General features: G+C 40.3%; 1 protein-coding gene across 3 annotated transcripts in view; it reads left to right on the plus strand.

Annotated features, from left to right (window-relative positions):
* Positions 1–12724, plus strand: part of ACSL4 (acyl-CoA synthetase long chain family member 4) — a 72409-nt gene that overhangs the window by 28254 nt on the left and 31431 nt on the right. The window contains exons 3-6 of one of the 3 annotated variants that reach the window (XM_059049813.2): positions 9696–10226; positions 10472–10649; positions 11050–11159; positions 11277–11415. In XM_059049813.2, coding sequence (XP_058905796.1) covers positions 9876–10226; positions 10472–10649; positions 11050–11159; positions 11277–11415 — 778 coding nt within the window. In that variant the 5' untranslated portion in view covers positions 9696–9875. The remainder of the gene's footprint in view (positions 1–9695; positions 10227–10471; positions 10650–11049; positions 11160–11276; positions 11416–12724) is intronic. The other 2 variants (XM_059049823.2, XM_059049820.2) reach the window with 2 other exon arrangements.

The following is a 12724-nucleotide window of genomic DNA, read 5'->3' on the forward strand; positions in this document are numbered from 1 at the left end:
GATCTAGTAGTTCTTGTGTGCTAATTCAAAACACTCAGTGTTCTTGTAAAGCTAAGGCTTAAAGTCTACTGATCAGCCTGCATTAGAAAAATCTTGAACATGACCAAAGATTTTCATCAACAGGCCAGAATTAGTTGTCCCTGAATTCAGCTACATAGGCAGCATGCTATCCCATGATTGACAAAGAAGATACCAATAAGTTTAGTGTTTCCTTTGGGAAATAGACCATAGTGCAATTGTGAGGGCTGTAGTATTCAGGCTTCTATAGTTATTTATCCAGAGAGTCTGTTTTCTCTCTCTCTCTCTCTCTCTCTCTCTCTCCCCACTCCTACACACACACACACACACACACACACACACACACACACACACACACACACACATCCTACACACATAGATAAATACTTATAGTAGTTGGCCTGCAGCCCATCTAGATGTGTAACTTAAAAAACTACCAAGGTGAAGAGCTGGAGTTGCCAGGAGCCTTAGTGAGAGCATCTGGCCAGTTGTGTTCAGGAGTCAACAGACACTTTGGAGACTCCTCTTCAATTGGCATAGCTCTGCCTTGGCTATCCCCAAATACACTTCAAAACAGAAATACCTAATTCCCTCATCTCCCTTGCCTCACTCCATGGGCCAGGTAAACAAATGAACATGAAGAGAGAACAGAATGGAAAGTATTACCCATCCCTAACATGGAGACATTACCTCTAGGAGTACTTTTCCATGGCTTCTTGTATTTGATTTCATGTGGCTTCCTTCTTTAGTTAAGAATTCTTTAATTTCTCAAATGTCAGGCACACACTAATGCAATGTCAATATTTTAAATACATATTGAATTAATAATGTTAATAATTTAAATACATATTGAATTAATAATAATGATAATAAAAATATGTATTGAATTTTTCATTGTCTTCGGAATACCTGTGCCCTTTTCTTACCAACACTAATATTTAAGAGTTGACTGAATGGCTATAAGATTTCAGTCTTCAACAGATTTATCACTCTTTGAGTTCTTTTATTAACCTCATTTATAAGGTATATTTACTACTGAAGAGCAGAGTGAAGCTTTTTTGTTTTGTTTTGTTTTCTCCCATGATACAGTTTCACATCATGGTGGCCAGGTAGCTGAGTTGTAGTGACTTATTTAGCCATTTTGTAAGAAAATGGCGAAATGAGTCATTTGTCTACAAATGTTTTAATATTAAAATATAAAGTTAATAATATTGTAATGTAGCTCCTGTAAAGTTTGATTTCATGAACCAAAGGCAACCAATTTCTTTAACATGTATATGAGCTTTCTCCTATATGTTTTAAAATCATTTGAAGCTTTTTAATAGTGTGTGAAAGAAAATAGGATTTTTTTAAAAAGCACCCCAGCCCTTTATAGAAGTCTTGGTGATATAATATCTATGTAGAAGTATGATCTTTTAAAGTGCAACTGGTATGCTTACCTGTTTAATCTCTTGGATTTTTAATAATTTTCTGATTTAAAGTTTAGTGAATACAGCTTATCCTTTTCAGAAGGCTAATTATCTCTTTATTTGGTGTTTAAATTACCCTTAAGTGATGTGTGATTTGAAAATGTGATTTCTTAAAGTAGCACTGACATAGTTAATCATTGATTATTAAGTTTATATTTTTATGTTTTCATAAGGTATTAATTATATCAAAGACAGATGAAGTTAATTTGCCCTACCACGTGTTTCAGCTTGGTAGATGTGTGCGTCCTTGCTTGGTTTAGTCTATTTTATAAAACTTGAAAAAAAAGTGTCTTGGCATTGACTTCAGTTTATTAGTTTTTCTCTTTAATTCTTAAATGGGTGTTGTGTCACATGCTGCTGGGAGAGATGATTTCTTTTAAATTCAGACCTTAATCAGTATGTAGTGTTTGTTTACTTTGTGTACTGGAGCTTAATGTATTACTAATGCTTTTTGTGTTTAACCTAACTATCTCAGAGCGTTTGAAGTAACTGGAATGAAATACTTAACATTAAACTTGACCTCAAAATTTAAAAAAAAAATTGCATCTGATTTTCACTTACACTTCTAGGACTTACTAGACACCTAAAGGGCTTTTTTTCCCTATAAAAATGCCTTAGGCTGTAGGACAGATCAGTGCTCAAAGTTGTCATCAGGATTTTTTTTCATATACAGAGTTTGTCACTCTCACCCATTTAGATTTATACCAGTATGACCAAGGTCACAGACAGTACAGCTAAAAGTATGGACTTTAAAATCAGATAGACCTGGGTCCAAATCCCTACTTAGCTGTGTTAACTTGGGCAAATGATCTGTCTGAGACTGTTATATCATCAGCTATGTCATCAGGGTATTACTTCAAAAGGGTTTTCTGATAGACTAAATGAAATAATGTATCTAAAGGACTGAGCATAGTGCCTAGCTCCTAGTACAGGCTCAATAAGTGGTTATTAATCTGATTCTCATACAGAATGCCGAACACCAGCAGGAATGATTAGCTATCCCCTGACTGAAGCTGATGCCCTGCCCTTTTATAGCTGAAATACAAATGCATCACTTGATTTCAAGGAAGCGCAACTCAGAGTTTATGTCCTCCTGGTGGGACAGCAATATTTCTCTTCATACATGGTAGGACGGCATTCCTCTCTGAAAGGCATCCGTAAAAAAGCACATAGTAAAAATTCAATAACCCTCTTCCTTTTATAACAACTGTCTTTTCCCTCCATGTAACAGGCAGTTTTTCCAGTTTCATATTTTCTCTCAAGCAACTAAACACATGTTCAAATTAATTAGCAGGGACTTTAAGAGTATACCGTTTCCTAGAGTGTTGGCATGGACAAGTGATTTTTTTAAAAAGATGACTAAGGTTGGTTGTCTTCCGGCTATTGCACTTATGTCCTTTTTTTTTTTTTTTTTTTTTTTTTTGCGGTATGCGGGCCTCTCACTGTTGTGGCCTCTCCCGTTGCGGAGCACAGGCTCCGGATGCGCAGGCCTAGCGGCCATGGCTCACGGACTTAGTTGCTCCGCGGCATGTGGGATCTTCCCGGACCAGGGCACGAACCCGTGTCTCCTGCATCGGCAGGCGGATTCTCAACCACTGCGCCACCAGGGAAGCCCTGCACTTATGTCCATTTTTACTTTACGGTTTCAGAGCAATCCATGTCCATTCCTTCTTCTTTTTTTTTTTGGCTGCGCTGGGTCTTCATTGCTGCACACGGGCTTTCTCTAGTTGTGGCGAGCGGGGGCCACTCTTCATTGCAGTGCACACGCTTCTCATTGCGTTGGCTTCTCTTGTTGCAGAGCACGGGCTCTAGGCTCTCGGGCTTTAGTAGTTGTGGCACGTGGGCTCAGTAGGCTCATGGGCTCTAGAGCGTAGCCTCAGTAGTTGTGGTGCAGGGGCTTAGTTGCCCCGTGGCATATGGGATCTTCCCAGACCAGGGATCTAACCCATGTCCCCTGCATTGGCAGGCGGATTCTTACCCTCTGGACCACCAGGGAAGTCCCTCTATGTCCATTCTTATTTCAGTCAACAAGTTTATTGAACAGTTAACACACAGAGGTACTGTTGTAGGAGGATTCAGCAGCAAACAGTAAACTCTCTGCCTCATGGAGCTTTTATGTTCTAATGGGGGCATTCATAATAAACATGAAAAATTAAGCATATGACATAGTAGTTACAAGTACTAAGGAGAATAATAAAGCGAGAAAGGGATAGGAGGTCTTGGGGTTCGATTTTGGAGTGGCTAGAGAAGGCCTCACTGAGAAGGTGATATTTGAGTAAAGACAAAAAGAAGGTGAGAGAATAAGCTGTGCAGGTATCTTAGAAGAACATTCCAGGCAAAGAGAATAGCATGTACAAGGGCCCTGAGGCAGGGTCATGCTTGGTGTGTCCCAGAAACAGCAAGGACCAAGTGGGACGGTAGCAGAATGAGGCAGGGAAAAGTGTCGGAGATGAAGATGGAAACTTGAGGTGGAGGACAGATCCCATCCCCTAGGTCAGAGTAAGGACTGTATTTCTGAATGAGTCATACGGGGTTTCTTTGAAAGGTTTTGGGCAGAGGAATGGTATGATCTAATTTGCACTTGAACTAGAGCACTCTGGCTTCTGAGTTTAGAATTTATTATAGAGCAGGGAGATCAGATTGGCTATTGCATTTATCCAGGTGAGAGAGGATAGTGGCTTGAGCCAGGATGGTAGCAGTTGAGGTGGTGAGAAGTAGTTGAATTTGATATCTGTTTTGTAAGTAGAGCTGGTAGGATTTGCTGTTGAATTGGGTGTGGAATGTGTGAGAAAGAGAGGGAAGTGAAAGTGAACCTGGTCATCGAAGGCTTTTGGTCAAAGCAACTGGAACTACAGAAACGGGCAAGACTGGGTGTGCTAGGTTTGTGGGAGGATGATCAGTGGCTCAATTTTCAACATATGTATTAAATTTGAATATGTAACTGATATCTAAATGGATCTGTTGAGGAAACAGTTGGATATACTAACCTAGGTGCCTAAGGGAGACCTCCAGGCTAAGGGAGGACATTTTGGGAGTCATTACCATATATATGCTATTTAAAGCTGTGAGACTAAATGAGATCACCATGGGGGTGAGCATAGATAAAGAAAAGGTTCAAGGACTGAGCACTATAGCATTTAGAGGTCAGGGAGATGAGGAAGAAGCAGCAAAGAAGATGGAGAAGGAATGGCCAGGGAAGTCGGAAGAAAACCTGAAGAATGGGGTCTCCTGGAAGCCAAGTGAAGAAGTTTCCAGCAGGAAAAGAGGGGTCAATGGGGCTAAAGGCTGGTGGTGGGTCAAAGGGGATGAGGACTGAGCTTTAACTGACCTTGGGATCTGACAACATGGAAGTCATCAGTGACCTTGATCAGAGCAATTTTGTGGAGTGGTAGAGGGGAAGGCCTGAGCGTAGTGGGTTCAAGAGAAAATAGGAGGAGGGAACTGGGTGACAGAGCACAGAGACAACTCTTCTTCTCCTACAGAGAAGGAGAAGAAATGGGGCCATAGCCAGAGAAGAAGGTACAAGAGAGGGAGAGGTTTTTAAGATGAAAGAAATTATAGCCTGTTAGGATGCTGATGGGACCGATTCAATAGAGCCGGAAAAATTAGTGAGACAGGAGAGAGAGGGAAGAATCGGTAGAATGGCACCGCCAGGTCTTTCTGGTCTAGACGGGTGTCACACACAAGTGAAGGGGTCGGCCTTAGCTAGGAGAATGACTAGTCCATCTCTAGTCATGGGAGAGAAGAGAGCACGTGGCCACAGATCCGAGTAAATGGGGAGCCACACTGGTGGGAATCTGTGGAAGTTCTCTTCCGATGGTTTTAGTTTTCTCAGCCAAATGGTAAGCCAGGTCAGCAGCTGAGGATGAGGATGGCAGAGGAGCCTCAGTGGTCTGAAGAGAGAGAACAAAGTGTAATCCCAGGAGAGCAAGGCTGTGGATGGCCTAGTGCAGGGCAGCATGGTTTCTGTGTAGCTTCAAGGGTCCATTTGAGGGAGCAATCACGGATCTAAAGGGGGACGTTCAGCCCAGCTGGGTTTTTCTCCAGCCAAATTCAGCTGCATGGGGACAAGTGCAGATTCGGTGGCGGACAGGATTTAACCAGGTTGTGGTTTAGCCGAGTGAGTACAACGAAGAGGGAGAGATGCAAGCGGAGAGATGCAAGCGGGTCGAAAGTATTCCAGGAACTGATTATTAACGCTCATGAAATTGAAGCTGAATCAGACGAAGGATTCCCCCAACAGTGCCATGAAGTAGATAACACGAGCGGTATTCCTGTTTTACACACAATGCCACTGGTACAGAGCTTTTAGGTGAGAGGTCATATATCTCATCCGAAGTCACACATAAGAGCAGACGCTGAGGTTAGAAGCCAGACCTCCTAACTTTGTTTAGTCCATTTACCACCCAGGATATCAGACTTTCTGTTCTTTAGAGAACAATTCACTTTCCCCTTATATAATAGCAGGGTGCTTAAGTCTTGAGTTGCCAAATCATCATACACGTGTCTCTTATAGTATAGTGGCGTTCTAGTAACGTTGACTCTGAAATAATTCAATTTTCCCATTGACTTAGATCATAAAAGGGGAACAGCACTTTACACAGAAAGCTGGAAAGCATCTGCTACTCTACTTGCTGTTTTCTGATACATCCTGCAGTTCTGCCCCCATCCATTCCCCAGTCCATGAGGACTGTCCTCATTGTCCAATCTTTGTCCTCTCCTTTTGAAAACATATCCATCCTTCATACTGACTCCAAATACTGTGCTATTTTGTGAAACCTTTCTGGATGGTTCTCCTTCCTCCCTCTTTTTGTCCCCCCAAAACTGGATGTAATCTCATCCCTCTTTTGAATACCTTCAGCGTTTTGTTCTCATTTCTCTGATGGGATCTATCATATTCTACTGTATATATTTGTGAACTCATCTCCCTGCACCCTACCATACATATGGACACATATGTACATGCACACGTGCATATAAAGGATTGAGAACATGTTTTACTCATCTTTGTGTTCAGTGCTCAAAACTTACACATAGTAGGTGTTCAAATCTTTTTTTTTAAATGAATTTATCAATAGGCTGGATGTAACACTGGAAAACCTTTGATAAGGAAGGACTTTTTAGATGATAGGTAGAACTGGGCAGAGCCTGGCTGGGGAGCTTGAAAGAGCACCAGACTTGGGGACAGGCCTTGGGTACAGTTTGTACTGTCACACATTTGCTTCTCTTTGAGATGAAAGATCAGACAATATCAGTGGCTCAAGTATTCAGCTGAAATGGAGGTTCCAGTGTGCCCCCACCAAAGCAACTCTGCCTTTTGCTTTCATCTGTACTTGTGTTTTCATGTCCACATAAGATTTTATTCAAATGAATGAGCCATGCCTCGCCCCCTGCCCCCAGTACCACCAGAAAGAATTAGAAAACTTCTGGACTAAATGACCTCTCTGATCTCTCTTTACCTGAATGCTCTTTGAGCCTTGTGTACTCTCTGTGTGTGTTTGTGTGTGTGTGTGTGTGTGTTTATGTGTATGTGTCTCTGTACTATGAGGATTAAGTAGATGTTTCCCTACCTCCAAGACTTAAGGCAAATCTGTTTAAAAGATTAAGTGTATATAACAACATACATGACTGAACACATAGAATACAGTTTAAATCTAGCTAGATTGTAAGCCCTTCAAAAGCTGTCTTCTACTTGTTCAGCCCCAGGGGTGAGCCTGAGGTGGTACTTCTGGTATTGTCCCTCATAATTTACGTATTGAAATAAGTATTTATTTTGAATTGATTTCCTTTCAGTAATTCTTTATATTACCAGTAAAGAATTATTTTAATTCTCCCTTAGGCACCTAGTCTACTTACACTAGACTAAGTAGTAGTCTAAGTAGACTAAGTAGACTAAGTAGACTATCATCTGAGACTATCATCTGTGACTATCCTTTAAGGTTTATAAAGGAGTATTATAAAGTATTTGTTATAACAAAGAAGTGTTGGGTTTGATAGGGTTGAGAACTCCTGGTCTATGCTCTATACTTAGGTGCTTAGATGTTTAAAAATGATGGTATAATCAAGGATCAGAATGAGTGGCAGATATTTCAAGTGATGTGGGAAATTAGAAATGGGAAAGATTATCAAGGATTTGGGTAGTCGTGGAATGTCTGATTGAGGAGAGGATTGTTAGAGGGAATCTTGCATATTGAGGATCAGCCACTATGATAGACACTTGATGTACCTTATCTTGAAAAAAATGAATGACCAGACTTGTCAAAGAGACTGAGGAAGCCATCTCTAGGTATAGGAAATCATAAAATTAAAGTTGGAAGGGCCCCAGGAAATCATCTAGGCCAGACATTTTTAGTGTAAGGATGGTGTCACCCTTTGGTGTTCATGGATGGATTCCAGGAACTCAGGAATCCCCTGAATTTGTGTATACCATTTTGCATATCTTTCTGAGGGGAACTGGGTTCATAGTTCTCCTTGGATTCTGAAAGGGGCCCATCACCTCTAGGAAGTTAAGGGCTACTGATCTAGTCAGATCCTAAGCTCAGCCAGATTGTTTTGCCCAAGGTTACACAGTCAGTCAGTGACAGAGATGGGGTCTGAAACCCAGGTCTTTTTCACCTGTAGTTCCTTGCTCGTTTCACCACACTCAGTTGAAGGGCATGAAGAAAAGCAGAGGCAGGATTAAGGATTAAGCTGCCATTTTATAGTAGTTGGTGTAGAAACGCACAACTCTCTTGGGGTCAGTAGTCCATTTCCACAAGAGTTGCAGAAGGGTGCACTTCAATTTGTCTCCTCAAAGTGAACTAGTATTTTAATTTTTGTAGCTGAAATACACCTCCACTCTCCAAAATAGCTTTCTCAGCTGAAGGCAAGCTCCTGGAGAGACGACATTCTCCCTGAGGCTGTTTCTGCAGTTCCTTTCCATTTGGCACTGTTTTTTCTGACCTGCAGTGGCCTCCAGTCTCCTGTCAAATCAAATCAAAACTACTTTGCCTGATTTGTCAGACCCTGTACTACTGTGGTCTGTTTAGCTAGAGAGTACTCTGTGCCCCACTCAGGTGAGTGTCCTTTTTTTTTGGCCATCTCTCCTCTCCCAAAGTCCTTTCATTTCTACCTCTTTATCTTTTATCATGTTCCCCAGCCCAGAATGACCCCCATCCTTTCTCCTTTGTTTCCAGATCCCCGACATAAGGTCCAGCTTAAGTCTAATCTCCACAAAGCCTCCCCTAGTAACTGTGGACCATTTTGCACTTTCTCTGAGCTGCTATCGCATTTATTGCTTGCACTGCACACCATAGCACTTAGGTATTTCTACAGGCTTTTCATCGGAAAGGCTCCAGTGGTCACTTTGGGAGTGGGGTTCCAGGAAGTCCAGGGTGGGACTCTGGGAACCCCCAATCCCTGCTTCAGCTGGAGCAGTTCCACTTTAGTGTCTATATATGGGAAGTCTGCATGAGTGTTTATTTGGAGAAATGGTTTTGCTGCCACCTTCTCCTGCAAACAAAGTTTGAAAAACACTGGATCTATCTTGTGTGCTGATGGTCTCACAAGTGTTAACTCGTAATGAGCAAGGGCCAGGACTTAACACTACTTTGGACTTAATAGTACCACTCCCAGGCAACTGGTGCAATTTTGAGCACTAAGTAGACAGGTAGGAAATGATGTTATGATTGTATTGCTCCAATTTGGGGGATAGGAGGTAGTGAATAGCATTACCAATAAATTATCTTAAAGAAGAACTCAGAATAATATTTCTGGGTTGATCTTTGAGAAATAAACCAAAATTGGTGGATTTTTGGATACAAAACTGAATCCTATTTAAAGCTGTCCAGTTTACATATACATATTGAAGAGAAACCTCAGTATTGGCATTCACTACTCTCCCAAAGTTTAGCCAAACTTAAATACCACATGCCTGCACTCATATAGGCACTATAAGTGTTACACAACTGACTTACAGAGTGATGTGTAGTATACCTAAAAACCTATAAAAATTAAATTTAAAATTTATGGCCATAATGATTAAAACTGGAAAATGCCAGTCTTTCAGACCAGTTATTTCCGCTTTCTTGTATCAAATCAATTATAGAAACTAATAAAGACCTGAGTATTTAAATCAATGGTCTGTCAACTTGTTAATACTCTTTTGTTTTGTTTTTGTTTTGTTTTGTTTTCCCTGCTCTCTGCCTGGTTCATTGTCTTCACCTACAGGTGTACTTTATTGTCGGCTTCCAAAGATTACTAACTCTTATCTGTATCATTAAAATTGAACTGCCTTGACTCTTCTGCTACTCTTACTACTGCTTCCATTATTGCCTTCTTCAGCAAAATCAGGCTTTCTGAAGCCAAAGAATAACAAGAAATAAACACCATTTTAGAAGCCTTGCCACTATGAAACTTAAGCAAAATGTGCTCACCATTATTTTGCTGCCTATCCACTTGTTAATAACAATATACAGTGCCCTTGTATTTATTCCGTGGTATTTTCTTACCAATGCCAAGAAGAAAAACGCTATGGCAAAGAGAGTAAAAGCTAAGCCCACCTCAGACAAACCTGGAAGTCCGTATCGCTCTGTCACGCACTTCGACTCACTAGCTGTCATAGACATCCCTGGAGCAGACACCCTGGATAAATTATTCGATCATGCCGTATCCAAGTTTGGGAAGAAGGACAGCCTGGGGACCAGGGAAATCCTAAGTGAAGAAAATGAAATGCAGCCAAATGGAAAGGTTTTTAAGAAGGTAAAGCATTTTTGTGCTTCCTATTGTTTTTAAAGGGGAAGGTACACTTTACTTTATTATAAATAAAGTACATTTAAAACATGCTGGCATTCCATTATAGTGCCGTAACTAATTCTCAGAAGGTGCTCACAGCATCTGTGCAATTCACTTAAGGGTGGTGTTTTTAGAGTTCTACACTTTGAATAGTATGTTCATTGCTTGTTTGAGTACATATGCTAATGTTACAGAATGTCTCACTTTAACAGTTAATTCTTGGGAATTATAAATGGATGAACTATCTCGAAGTGAACCGCAGAGTGAATAACTTTGGTAGTGGACTCGCTGCATTGGGACTGAAACCAAAGAGCACTATTGCCATTTTCTGTGAGACCAGGGCTGAATGGATGATTGCAGCACAGACCTGCTTTAAGTACAACTTTCCTCGTAAGTGCCTCGTGTTTTTTGGAGGGGGAGAGAGTGGGCTTTCTTTACATGTGAAATTGTCCTGAGATCCTCTTGTTTTCCAAGCAAGTGTTCAGCCAGAACCTATTGGCCTTGAGAAACTGAATTGACTGATGCTTTTTTTGCCCAGTTTGTGGCACTTGCAGTATTTCTGGGTTTCTTTAGGTTTAAAAAGTTAGAATCCCGAAAATTTGTAAGAAAGATTCATGACTACCGCGAAGTTTGAGGCAAGGTTGAAGGGTAATAGCAGAGACTGTGAAATCGAATTAGATTATAAAATGTCTTTGCATCTGTGAGTATGTCTGTCATTAAAAGTTGACTTAAATAACATATCTAAGAAATGCTTATCATTTAACTTTTGTGTTCGTTTTTTATTATGTAGTTGTGACTTTATATGCCACACTTGGCAAAGAAGCTGTAGTTCACGGGTTAAATGAATCTGAGGCTGCCTATCTAATTACTAGTGTTGAACTTCTGGAGAGTAAACTTAAGGTAAGTATGAAATTTTCTTTTAATTCATGGTAGTGTTTGACAGCATAGGAGAATATTCAAGAATTGAGTTTATTGCATACCCATATTTAATAACTGGATTTTCTTTCTGCTCAACAGACTGCATTGTTAGATATTAACTGTGTTAAACATATCATTTATGTGGATAATAAGACGATCAGTAAGGCAGAATACCCTGAAGGATTTGAGATTCATAGCATGCAATCAGTAGAAGAGTTGGGATCCAAGGCAGAAAACTGTAAGTAAAGCAGTTAAAACAAATATATTAATCTCTTCAAGGCTTGTTATTCCAGTAGGTTAGGAAAAGCAGTAATGCGAGTGAAAGCTGTAAAGTTCTCTGATTTAAAAAAAGTTTTGTATATAACTCAATAAAAAAACTTTTAAAATGTTTAAAAACTATCAAGACCATATATGATTAAGATTTTTCTCTCCCTTTCTCCTCAAAAAGTTAACCACTATTTGAAATATTACTAAATGGTTGAAGCTTATGGCAGTTGCTGCCAAACTTTTTCTTTTTTCAAAGAAACCTACCATAACCTTCCAATCTGGACTCACGTAAGGCAAAGATCTCAAGCCTTCCATTCAGTAAACTTTTTTAAAAAAAAATGCTTAATGCTACTGATTTTCATCATGTCTCAGACGATGCAGAGCTGTTTGCCAAAACCATACTTGGCTTATTCTACCACTGATATGGTAGTTGGTATTTCATTTGAAACAAGTTAAGTGTGTGTCTTATATCAAAATGTCAGTTGGTCATCAGGACAGAGGGTTGAGCAAATGAAATACTCCATTGAAATATTTTTCTTCCTCTTCATGTTTAATGAGGAGATCACAGTACTCTACTAAATGAGTAATCTGAGTCTTTTATCACAGGCATAAGTATGCCTGCCCTTTGCTCTGGGGAAAGACATTATCTTTATTGTACTAGACAGTGAACATGCCTGCTCTTTGCTCTGGAGGGAGACACTTTCTCTGTCTCCCACGGCTGTTCACTGTGCAGTCATCCTTGCAAAGACAGTCTGGAACAGTCAGTGCCTGTGCTCGCAAGATATACAGAAACTCAAGAGACCCATGGAGAATTATCTCTCAACACCAGGTTGACCTTGCAAGATGGCGGTAAACTTGACTGGGAAGTCCTGATTGGTAGGGCTTCGTTGGCACAAAACTATGGGGGGTATTGGTCCTCATAATTTTGTGTGAGCCAGAGCATGATAGACCACAGGTCCCACCTAGTCCACTCATCTCTACAGTTAATAAGAAACATATGTTTGGGGGTGATGCTTTACCTGAGTAGACAGTTGTTACGATGAGGACAAGAAGTGAAGTGTCACATTGTGTGCTTAACCTGAGAAGACCTTAACATATCTACTGCTGCCACTTCCATCAGTCATCAGAAGAAGGATGCAGTCCCTATTTGCTTGATTTATAAACTATGACAGTAGATACCTTTAAGGAGCATTAACATTACCCCATTTAAGTATAACTTTATCTTTGGTTATCTCAGTACTAAATCATACTGTTTAAAATGGTTATCTTAACTTGTATAT

This window comes from Kogia breviceps, chromosome X (genome assembly GCF_026419965.1).
Source record: "Kogia breviceps isolate mKogBre1 chromosome X, mKogBre1 haplotype 1, whole genome shotgun sequence".
NCBI lineage: Eukaryota > Metazoa > Chordata > Mammalia > Artiodactyla > Physeteridae > Kogia > Kogia breviceps.